The 12,500-nt window shown below is 47.4% G+C and overlaps 1 protein-coding gene across 1 annotated transcript in view; it reads right to left on the bottom strand.

Annotated features, from left to right (window-relative positions):
* Nucleotides 1–2,772: 2,772 nt before the first annotated feature.
* LOC105892296 (endonuclease V) overlaps nucleotides 2,773–12,500 on the bottom strand; it is a 45,289-nt gene continuing 35,561 nt past the window's right edge. Inside the window, exon 9 of the mRNA XM_031563873.2 lies at nucleotides 2,773–3,004. Coding sequence (XP_031419733.1) covers nucleotides 3,001–3,004 — 4 coding nt within the window. The 3' untranslated portion in view covers nucleotides 2,773–3,000. The remainder of the gene's footprint in view (nucleotides 3,005–12,500) is intronic.

Here is a 12,500-nt window from a genome sequence, read left to right as displayed (position 1 = left end):
TATTATTTTTTCCCCACTGGTGTAGTTTTTCACCTGTTATTGCAAGTTAACCGCAGAGCTGCCACAGGATAATTACGTGTAAATCTTCACCTTGTGGAGTTCTCACCCCAATCATCAGCAGGCACTTAAAAGGAGAAAGATTTCAAAACACATTCAGCTGTGTGCTGCACTCTCAACCTAGTGTGCCGTCTCTGTGTGCTACCCTCTCAACCGAGCCTCCGAGTGGGCTGTATGGTGTCCGCCACATACTGTGAACTCATTAATGAAAAGCTAACTGGTTCAAGATCTTCCAATCAAACGTAATCAAAACAAAGTAGAGAAAGAAATGGCTGCTAGAAAGAGAGAGAGAGAGAGAAACAGAGAAAGGACAGATTGAATTATGGACTCAAGTTTTCCACTCTACCTTCATTTCCAATCAATTGGCCAAACATAACTGCTCCCAGGGTTGCCAACTGTCATGCTTTTGGCACCAGGCTCACACTCTCAGGCTCCGGCTCAGACTGTCACACCATAGGGTTTCTTTTTTTTCTTTGATGGCAATGCACCTCACGCTACGAACACAATTTATTTCAGAAGCGGGGGCATTCCATCTCACGCCGAGACTGCCCTGAAAGCTGGCAACCCTGAACTCCTCCTCTTGCCAATCTCCTAGCAACCAAACAAAACGACTTTACTCGAGACCATTCTCTATGAAGAATCCTTTATCTTTCAGGTTTGTCCTCAGGTTGAGTTTGTCGGGGTGGAATCTGAACATTTCTAAATGTGCTGCTTCGGCACATCTCAAAATACACGGATACAAAACACAGTAGCAAAGCTCGTCCCACTCCAACCGAAGGACTCCTAATGACCTAATGAGTCCCACTGTGTCCGATATCTAACAACTGCTTTCGGGAGTGTGCGTGAGGATAACGACTTCAAAATGGCTGCTTTGAGATGCTCTACATTTCCTGTGTGGGGATTATTCTGTGGGCCGAGGCCAATCACTCTGTTCTCTCTCTCACTTCTTCCTCAACCGTCGTGTATCGATTGGCACATTTGGATTCAACAGAGTTTGGATCCCTTCCTGAGGAAGTCTATATTTATGTTTGATCTCTTATTGGCTGGATTCAGTCATGGCGTATAACAACCTGATATCTCCTGTGCAGACGGAGGCAGCCACTTTCATTTTCTGGCAGGCTAGCTCAGCCGTGGGGTGCATCGGCAGAGCAGAGAGGACACGCCTCCCACCCCCAACATGAGTCTGACCTTTGACCTCTTATACAATGAGAAGAAAATACAAAGATAGCAACAACAACTCAAAAAAAAAAGACTTATACAAAGAAAATAAATAAATAAACAAAACACTGGCCTAAATTTCTACTTGCTTCCTTCATGCGAAGCTGCATCAGACGGAGCTTCCTGAGGAACAACAGACACAATGCAGGGCTGGGAATCAAAGCACCCATCAACATCAATGCTGCTCTCCACTTCAGTGGGCCGAGAACCGGAGAAGGTCGAGTGCTTGGAGGGAGGCTTCCCCTGGTCCGGCACTCACTCACTCACTCATTCATTCATTCACTCATCTATCCATCCATCCATCCATCCATCCATCCACCCACCCATTCATTCATTCATTCATTCATTCATCCATTCATTCAAACTGAGACAGAGCACACTCTTTTCCTGGTTAGTCTTCCCCACCACCATCACATGGCTTACACCAAACTCAAGAATCTTCAGAAGGCCATGAAGAGGTGAAAAGGTGACTTTTCACACGTCTCTGCTTTTGTCTCTTCCCTTTATTGCTCGTGAGAAGACTGTGACTGTAGATGAACATATGGAGTGTGAAAGAGAGGGAAAGAGAGACTGTACATAATATTCTTTGTAGTGACTTTTGCGGAGCGTGTGTTGCAGAAACAAAGAGTGCGTGAGGACACCCATCTCTCTTCGGAAGGGGATGGAGGGATGCAGCGCTTATGTAACGGAGCGAAGGGATGCAGACGTCTGCTCCGCCTCCTCTGAGGGGGTGGGGCTGCACTCAGAGAGGAGGTGCAGAGAGAGAGGGACACGAGAGAGAAAGAGAGAGAGATTTTTTTTTTCACGCAGGGAAAGATACGGAAAACATATGCTGCCCTTTTTATAGATACACTACATACCTGCAAATAGCGACACTCACACACACACACACACACACACACGCTGTTCCCCTCTCCCGACATTAGCTCCTCTCCACAGGACTGGTCGAGCCCCCACCCCCTCCTCCTCCTCCTCCTCCTCCCCCTCCCCTCTGCTGGGCTGAGTTCCCACTGACGTCTCTACGGCCGCGACCTGGTGCTGACCACCCACAGCTCGATGATGACCCTACGGGGACCGTGTCGGAAGTCAGCCTGCCTCGTCAGCCCCCCCCCCCCGTGCCCTTCCTGTTCCCTCACTGAGCCTGCCAGCACCAGAGCCCAGTGCCCAGTGCCCATTGTGCTGGCGTGGCAAAGGGCATGCCAAACACCCAACGCCACCAGACGCTATAGCTTACGTCCGAATGGAAAGTGAGGTTTAGCTTTGCCAGGCACGAGTAAAAATAATCATTTTCAAATATAGTAAGTAGTCCTTTGAGTGTGAGAATGCGTCTGTGTGTATGTTGATTGAATTGCTGGAAAAAGAGTACATGCCTCGATATTTCCATCCTACATTTTTAACAGAAGCTAAATGTGTGTAGTAGAATGTGCAGCCACCATCACAAGACAAAACAACTCCTGCACACTTTGAGAGTATAAAAAAACCCAAGATATTACTATGTAAATTTCACTCTAAAATCTGTTTTTAATAAATTCTGCACCACACATTTATATTAAAAAAATCAATACAAGTCTGTTCAGATGAATGCAGGGGTGGTGAAAAAACAGTACATGTACACACACACAAGGACACACACACGCACTCCGTCACCGGGGGCATGGTGTAGAGACTGCTCCGCTGGGCCCAGTGTTGCTGTGGACGATCTCGCTGGCTGATTCCTCCCCAAGGTCACCTGTAGGGCACACACACACACACACACACACACACACACACACACACACACAAACACACACGGAATGGTGAGAACACACACTTCTCACATGTGCTGAAGCTGACTGATCTCTGAGCAGTCTAATAGGTGTCTGAAAGCACAGAAGTGCACTGCAGTGTGTTTTGTCCTTAACCCATGGCAACTGGTCCAGGGCAGATTGAGTGGCCCCTTGGCTGGAGTGGCCATGGTGGTTAGCTCTGCAGTCAAGAGGAAATTATCCTAAATCAACTGTGACATACAAATGAGCCATTTTCTTGCTCTTTCTCTCTCCCTCTCTCTCATGCCATATGGTGCAGCACTGGTCAGCACAGAGAGAGAGAGCGAGAGAGAGAGAGTGAGAAACACAACTGCAGAGGGAGGTGGAGAAGAAAAAAAAAAGCATTTTAACAGCACACGGACAGCAGCCCCCCATGGAAATGAATGTGCGGTAACAAATGTCCACTGCCGGCACCTGGGAAATGTGTGAAAATCAGAGGCTCTGGCTCCCCCCCCCCCCCCCCCCCCTCTGTGCGAGCCCTTTTGATTTGTGCTCAATTGCTCGGGAAGACATTTCCCCTCCCGACGCCATTAGGCTGTAATCTACAGGCCAGGCGAGGCTCCGTCGGCTGAATGCGCATTACTGCCACCGCCCATTAGGCCCCCACACTTACCAAAGGGAGGAGGTCAGAGTGCTGCTCGAAATGATACCAACCCACGGGGGAATGGATAGGTGTGGTGGAGTGTGTGTGTGTGTGTGTGTGTGATGTGTGTGTGTGTGTGTGATGTGTGTGTGTGTGATGTGTGTGTGTGTGTCTGTGTGATGTGTGAATGGAGTGTGTGTGTGTGTGTGTGTATGTGTGTGTGTGTGTGATGTGTGTGTGTGTGATGTGTGTGTGTAATGTGTATGTGTGTGTGTGTGTGTGGTGGAGTGTGTGTGTGTGTGTGTGTGTGTGTATGTGTGTGTGATGTGTGTATGTGTGATGTGTGTGTGTGTGTGTGTGATGTGTGTGGTGTGTGTGTGTGTGTGTGATGTGTGTGTGTGTGTGATGTGTGTGTGTGATGTGTGAATGTGTGTGTGTGTGTGCGTGTGTGTGATGTGTGAATGGAGTGAGTGGCGGACTGACCCGGGTCAGGCACTGATGGAGGGAGAGGGGACGTGTGAGTCGTCGTTCTCCCCAGCCGGGGTGAAGCGATGGTGGCCGTTAGTGGCGGGCGGAACGCCGGATGGTAAATGCTTCCCCACACATTAGCCATTAGCTATTAGCCATAAGCAGTTAGGATGGAAACAATCGTAGCAGTGGAGGCCGCTGGCGGTGCTAGTCAGTCACGGGTGCAATTATGCCCGGCACACCGAGGAGCGTTCATTAGGACGGTACTGGAGCCTGGACTTCATCAGGAAAAAGCTGCTCCAGCCATTATGAGAGCAGGGAGGGAGACCGGCTCCTTTAACAGCCTTCATGCCGCTGGTCGTGGCTGTTGAGGGCGAATACGGGCGAGAGGAGACGGAACAGGACATATTTATTGACCAATAATGGCTGAGTGACTAGTCAATATGACTAGTGCTGAAGGGAGATCAATGCCTGGGGCCGTGGACCTTGAGACTCAGACTGGAGTGTGGTCCCCTATGATCCTGGAGGAAGTAAATCACAAAGCATGAAGGACACAACAACACACCATGCTCTATAAAAGCAGGTTTATCACACACTGAAGACAATCGGAAGCCATTTCTTTTGATGGACACAATAATCTTCCATTGGAACAGACATGTTAAGCTTCCATTTACGATATAGAGGTGGTTCTTCCGTACGGTTGAACATTGACCAGAAAGAGTTACGCATGTGATGTGGCAAGATGGGGGCGTAGCGGTTCACACTTGCGGTCAAATCCATTTCTGTCGTTTCTCCAGCACCTTTTTTTTTATGTGTTAAAGCCGTAGGATATGATTCATATCCTCCAACATCTACCACAGGATCAGGCTTTTTTTTAAACTGCTCCAGCGCATGAGGATAAGAGGCGTTGGTTGGTCACCTGACACCACTGAAATGATGACACTCAACACAAAAGAACAAATCGTATTTCTTACAAAGCGCAGCTGACGTGGTCTGTGAGGTCTAACTCCCTGTTTAATCTCTCTTTCTCTCTCCCTCCCTCCACACATCCCGTGCTCCACTCCTCTCACTCTCTCTCTCTCTCCCTCCACATCCCGTGCTTCACTCCTCTCCCTCTCTCCCTGTGGCCCTCTTTGTGTGAGAACTAATCTCCCCTGCCACATCAAACAGGATGCCTTTCCATTCTCACCTCAACATCGATCTCCTCCTTCTCCTCCTGCTGCTGCTCCCTCTGCAGCTGCAGCCTGCCTCCCTCCCTCCCTAACTCCCTCACACTCCTCCATGTCATGACACCGGCTCACGGCTGTTGGTTTCCTTTAGGCTACATGTTCATTCAAGGGACGTGTTTGATTGCGGAGGTTGTCTGTTGACCTTTTGCCCGCAAGAGTCTGTAATTGGAGAGCTTCCTTGTTTATCCACGTGTTGCGTGCGACCGTGCTGGAAACACTTATCACAAAATAGTCTGCTTTACAGAGGGGAAATATCTGTGCCAAGTAAACTGCTAGATTCAACAAGAAATGTACTGCCTACTTAGCCTAGCGCCGCCACATCATTACGGATCACATAGAGCCATTAGCAGCGCCTCAAACCCAAGACCAACCTCCACAGAGACATAACTGCAGTCGAGAATGTGGAGAGGCAGTCAGGTTCGCTGCTAATTAACTCTCCACCTACTTCATGTAGGGAAAAATTGAATTCTGTGACACGTCTTGTTCAATTCTTTAACTGAATGCAATGTTAACACCCCTAGACTGCCATGGTCATCATTATCCGGTGGTATTTCAACTCATTCGACATGCAACCCTGGCATTCCCCTGATAACTACCGAGGTCTCTATTTTAGAGGATCTACAGCTTGTGACACACAGAGTTTATTATTACATTAGAGCCGAACCCTCCAGGGGTATTTGACATGCTCACCTGACTAATTATGCAATTAGCTGCTGTGACCTGATTTTAAAATGGAAAGTTATTCTATACATATTTAGAACTGCTGGAAAATGCAACCCGAGCCTTGTACACAGATGCATTTCCCGCTGTGTCGAATAACTGCCAGTAAGTACCACTGCATTGGAAAATCATTTCACAGCTACATCAACCCACCTACAACGATGGCATCCTGCACTGTAGCATACTAGAGCTCAAATTCAACACAAATGCTTTCTTAACTAGCCTCGATTACTTAACTAAGTGAATCAATGTATTAATCAAATAGAGAGAATAGCCAAAAAAAAGTGTTCAGAAGTGGAAGTTGCACAGAACGGTGCCAGTGTGACAGCGTTGTGAAATAACACTGCAGTGCGTGTTTGTTTTTCCAGAACCTTCTTCTAATAAAACAAAAATGTCATGTCAAATTAAATTGTATTATATTCACAGAACAAAACATATGACAGTTTGAAGAAAAATACCATCATTCATTCTCACATTATAGACAATTTCTTGACACACCAGGAGAATAAGCTTCCTTGGTAGATGTTTTTCTGAAGAATGGCACAAAGAAAGAAAATATATATACATTTATTTTCCTTGTAATTTTCAATCTCTCTTCCTCTCTCTCTCTCTCTCTAGCTGTCAGCCCTGATGTGTGGATGATGTCCTTGCCCTGGCCTGCTCTGAGTGTGTGTATGTGTGTGAGAGAAAGAGAGAGAGAGCGAGAGAGAGACAGAGAGCGAGAGAGATGAATGTCCTATGGATCATCAGATGGGGGCATCCCCCCCCCGTCCGTCCGTCAGCGCCCCGCAGCTGTGGACCCCGCCAGGCGACCCGAACCCTGCCATAAGGCCGGTTCTGTCACCGCTCGTGCTCCCAGTCTCTCGGCCCCCCCGCCTCAGACATCGCTCCATCACATGGCCGGTCAGCCAGAAAGGCCATCGCACCCAAACACTCTGCTCGGAGAATAAAGATCAGGAAGAAGGGCTGGGGCGCCCTCGAATCATCTCATAATGTTTAGGTCACCTGTGAAAAGGCCAGATTTCAAAAGTAGTCCAAAGTATTGCAGCAAGCGGCAATTATCGGGGTCCAAGCAGGTTGGGAGCATTTGGACAATTGTGGCTTATCTAATGAGTGTTTTTTTTTTGAGTGAGCATATTGGCACTATACGATATGTAACATAGCTAAAATTGTGAAATTTGGCCTAAGTGGTTCTTGAGATATTGCAGTGTCAGTTGTTGTGACCCCTATGGACGAAATTTCACAGAATTTGGCTGCGTCCAAAGAATGTCGTATTGATTGAGTGTATGAAGTTCTGTTAAGTTTGGACTTTTACATCACAAGATCTTGGCCATAGAGGCATATGGGACACGCCCTTAAATACGATTGAGGCGTAACTTTGAAATGGATTGACGAAACAAAAATTCCTCTGATAAGTTTTTGTCAGCATCGGTATACATCATCTACAGAAAAATTGAATGAGAATTGGATGGATGGCCTACGACTAGTTTGTTTTACTTTCAGACTTACTTTAGATTTTTGGAAAATGGTGGAACAATGTGGCGGGCAGATTGGTGGGAATGGGTGCATTAGATTACAAGGAATCGGAGGAAATAATTTTTTAAGATATGAGAAAAAAACATAAATGTGCATATCAAAGCACCGCTTACCAAAAAATGGTAATTTCACCAAGTCACCGAGTCGTTCCACCAATTTGGAATCTATGGTCAAGATGTGGTGCCTGTGCACCTTATTGTTGTTTCTGCCCGTGTTCTTCACTGGAGAAGAAAAAGAGAAGGAAAACCAGAAAAGCAGCGTAGCTTCTCTGACCCCTACTAAGTTCTACTGTATGTCTGACGAACACACAAAATCGAAATGCACTGAATTGCTGGTGTGGAAGGGTGTGAAGGAGAGTGCTAACGGCCGTAATTGTGATTAGTGTATGACCAGAAGAAAAAAAAAAATGTATGCTGGCTTCCTGCCAATTTGTAGCGGCGCTTTTCACTGACATCGTCAAACGGTAGCTTAGCCATAAATCTTCCCTGATGGTGAATGCAATAGTCAATATAGCATGGGGTGCTGATTCAAAAACATAGCCCTGACAGCTTTCTGTTTAAACGAAAGTTCCCATTGTTTTTACCCAATCAGCATCAGAGACGTGTTCCTTAATACCAGCGGCTGCATAAACATCCGACAGACAGACCCGAGGCTGCGTCAGCATTAGCGCGCTGAAGTGTCGGCTGCAATCCCCTTTCGGCTGAGCCAGGCCCCGCTTTTACAGCTCACTGCTGGCCCACTAATGGTGGAGTAAGTTTTAATTGTGATCTATGACTCCCTGCTGTTCCTCCTCTCCTCTGTTAGTTTCCACATGGGTGCCGTTAGCTTCTCTCTCTGCTGTTCCTTTCCACGCCGTTCAGCACTTTCCTGGCAGGTCGATCTCATCATTGAATCAAACGGCAATCTCCTGCAGTCTGCACAAATGAGCCGGGGCTCCGACGAAAGCAACTCAGCTATGTTTCTAAGACCCCAAATGCTGCGTCACCTGACTCAATCAATCGTGCAGTATGGCGAGATTACACCAAACAGGGAAATGTGTTATTCTGCAAAGGGAAAGCTGAAAGGGGAATTTAAGTGAAGCAACAGAGTGATGGTGGATTATATGTTGGTCTCTTAAAAGCAAACAGGCCTGCAACGTCATGGTGATGAATGTGTCTGTGTGGTGATTACGGCATCGATTGCATGTATTTATTTATTTATTTTTCAAAGGAGGCGAGGGGTTCAGTTTGTCTTCTGCCCCACATTTGAACTATACTGAGTAACTGACTATGATACAAATGTTAGTGCAAGAAATATATGAGAGCGCGCGCACACACACACACACACACACACACACACACACACACACACACACACACACACACACAAGCCTGCAGGACACTGCATACTTCCTGTCCCGTTTTCTGAATTGGGACACAAACATGCACTGGAGTACAAGCCAACAATGCACAATCCAATACAAGACGAGTGGGCTCTCACAAACAGATCCACAGACATTAAATCAACACCTGTAACTGTCAGCGCCCACACACACACACACACAAACACGCACACGCACACGCACACACACACACACACACACACACACACACACACACACGCTCACACACACACTCTCTCATTTTCCTGCTGCTGTCAGCAGATTCAGGACTAACAAAATGGGCTTCCAGCTGCTTGGCGATGCAGGTGGGGTTATTACCCAGCTCAGAGGCTCTGTGTTTGATGCCTCGCTCTGGAAACAGCCCGTAAACATTTGCAATATTTCTCCATCTTCTTCACGGGGCAGCATGGAGCACTTGCGGCACTGAATAAGTGGGGGAGATGGCGAACGAAGGAGGGGGAAGGGGGCTTTCTGCATTTCAACATGAATCACATTCAATAGGATCACACGACTCAGAGAGAGCCTGCTTTGGTAGCCTTATCACCAGTGACTGTGTCTGCTCCTTAGACCGAGTCTTTGGTCCCAGATCTTCTGGCAGAGAGCGGTTAAGGCCTTTGTTGTCTCTTCTGTCCACTTCACCCTCCCCCTTCAGTGCTGTTCTGCGGTACTGGTTTTGCTTGCAGTATGGAGGTGCCTCGGTGGAGATCAAGGTTGTAAAGGTCTCTGCAGTAAGTGCGTCATCACAGTCTGTCAGAAGCTTGCCATCCTTAGCTGCGCTTCCACGATCGGGCCAGTGCGAGCTAGGGCTATCTTCAGGTCAACCAGGGCTAATGGCCTGAGGCCTTAACAAAATAATTTGTGCTTTTACTACTGGGGGCTGATAGCCCTACAGCCTTAAACCAACCCATAACACGCCTCCGTGTTCCGATAATGGTTCCTCTTGTTGGTGGTTTGATGGTGTTTGTCACTTCATTAGTTCACTCAGGACAATGCTAGAATTATAGAACTATAAGCCTGAACTATAACACCTCCAGTGTCAAAATGACCAGTTCCACAACTGATTCTAAGCAAGCCTTTGATAGAGTGTGGCCCAACGGTCTCTGGCAGGTCCTCAGAGACTTAGAAGAAGGCCTAGTCCAAGTCATGCAGGTGTTTTATGACCACTCAAGTAGCACAGTTCTTCTGAACATCCAACTGGGAGAGTTCTTCCAAAACAACTGCTTGTATCAGACAATGGTGCCCACTCTCTCCAGTGCTATTCAATGGTGCCCACTCTCTCCAGTGCTATTCAATGGTGCCCACTCTCTCCAGTGCTATTCAATGGTGCCTACTCTCTCCAGGGCTATTCAATGCTTTTCCTGGAGAGAATCATGCAAGATACCCTCCACGACCACCACACCTCCATCGCCATCGGGGACAGACTTAATACCACACCCATTTTCGTATGCAGATCACCTGAGGACACTCCCTCTTATTTCAAATCCCAACGGTCACCTTAAACGACGTCTTATCTTATTCATTGTATACAAAAATATTCCTACAGGCTCAACCCACTCTTATGTAACTTTGAGAACCCTCCACTACTCCACCCAATATGACCAACCACCACCACCACCACCCACCCCCACTCCTGCCACCCTCAGTGGAGGTGGCTGGGCATGTGGGGTGACATTTGTGACGCCGGTAAAGACGTGGACTAGAGTCTGATGTAAGGCCTACCTGATTGACCTGTGAGAGAGGCACTTCTAGAGCACTCTGGCTGAGCTCTGTGCTCGAGGGAGCCTGCAGAGCCTGCTGTCTGTCTGAAGCACCGCAGACAGGCGAGCGGTTAGCATGGCTGGGGGTTAATCACCACGGAGGGAACATAGTCAGACACACTGAAACCCTCCGATCAATTCAGGCCTTTGCCGTGACACATCAACTTGGCCTCGACTGACACTCATGAAGGGTTCTCTCGCTTGAAAATAATAAAACAATTATTTTCAAGCACGATGGAAGTCACGGAGAAGGGGGCCTGCGAGGTGAACAAGATCACTGTCTGATGTTGGTGCAACACTTTGTAATTTCAGTACAGCCGAGAGAGAGGCTTTGCTAAGAGCGAGTGCTGTGGAAGTGCTTTTCAGAGAAATGACATAATGTGATTGACTGCAGAATCCTGTGTTGGATTGATTTGTTGAATCACTCAGACAAAAGCTGAAACCAGCTAATAGGCGGTAACTACTTTAGCCCGGCTGGCTTGACGAACGTTTCATGAGCAAATAAAAGACTTAGAAGAACCATTTTTCAATCTTATAATGGCATAGAGCAAATGGAAAGGCGAAAGAATGGACGGATGGAATGAAAAGGCGGCAGCACAAAGAGGCTTGCACAACGTGCGGAACATGTACACAACAAGTGTGTAAAACCGCAACCAAACAACCTTTGGTTTAGGAGATTATGTCGCCCTTAATCCTGCCATAGTTTTCATGTAATCGGAAGGGTATAAAAATCCCGTTGAGGGAGACGTTAAACGGGAAGCTTACCGCGCAGGTCCCAGACGGGACGCATCAGCAGAGGAGAGTTGCCAAAGCTTTATCTTATGGAGTTTAATTTCAATGTTTCATCTCTCAGCTTTGTTGCAGGTCCTCTGAAGGGTGTTATGTAAGGGTGCGCTGTTTTTAATGTGTTGTTTTCCTTTTTTTTCTCCCCAGTTTAAAAAAAAAACGCACTCTACGAACGCTTACTTTACGAACGCACGCTTGTCAAGAGTCTCGTCTTTCATGTGCTGGAAAGGCCTGTCTGTCACGACACATGATCAGTGGCTTCCAGAAGCAAAGAGACAGGTGCCGAAACGAACGCTAAATAGCTTCAAGGGAAGTTGTTTAGCACAGGTTCTGTCCTAAGCGCAAGGCACAGGAATAACATCCAGGCGGTGCTGTCTGTGAAACAGAGTAAAGAGGATTTCAAGAACAATGCACCTGAAGACAGGAAGTTGGGAGAGTACAAGCGGGATGTGAGGATTGTGGAGATCACATCAAGTGATTTAAGGAAGCTCATGTGACGTTCAGGTACCAAGGTCTAATGTATGATATTTGTGAAGTTAAAGTGAACCAAGCTAGCGATAAACCTGCATATAAATGCCATCTCAGATTTGAGATTACATTCTAGTGTTCAAATGTTTTTGCCAAATCACACATGCAGTGTAAGCACACCTACAGTCTTTCCCTCTCTCCCTGTGTGTGTGTGTGTGTGTGTCTGTGTGTGTATGTTTGTGTTTGTTTGTGTGTGTGTGTGTGTGTGTGTGTGTATGTGTTTGTGTGAGTGTGTGTGTATGTTTGTGTTAGTGTTTGTGTGAGAGTGTGTGTGTGTGTCTGTGTGTGAGTGTGTGTGCTAAGTGAGCTGCCTGCTTGCTGTGCAGTGACCTGCGCTGCTGAGGGAGGGAGGGAGGGAGGGAGGGAGGGACTGCTTGAGTCACCGGGCCCGCCCCTCTCCTCCACCCCCCTCCCTGCCCCCTGGGGAGCCCA

Source organism: Clupea harengus, chromosome 26 (assembly GCF_900700415.2).
Source record: "Clupea harengus chromosome 26, Ch_v2.0.2, whole genome shotgun sequence".
Classification (NCBI taxonomy): domain Eukaryota; kingdom Metazoa; phylum Chordata; class Actinopteri; order Clupeiformes; family Clupeidae; genus Clupea; species Clupea harengus.
This window is presented reverse-complemented; position numbering and strand designations above follow the sequence as displayed.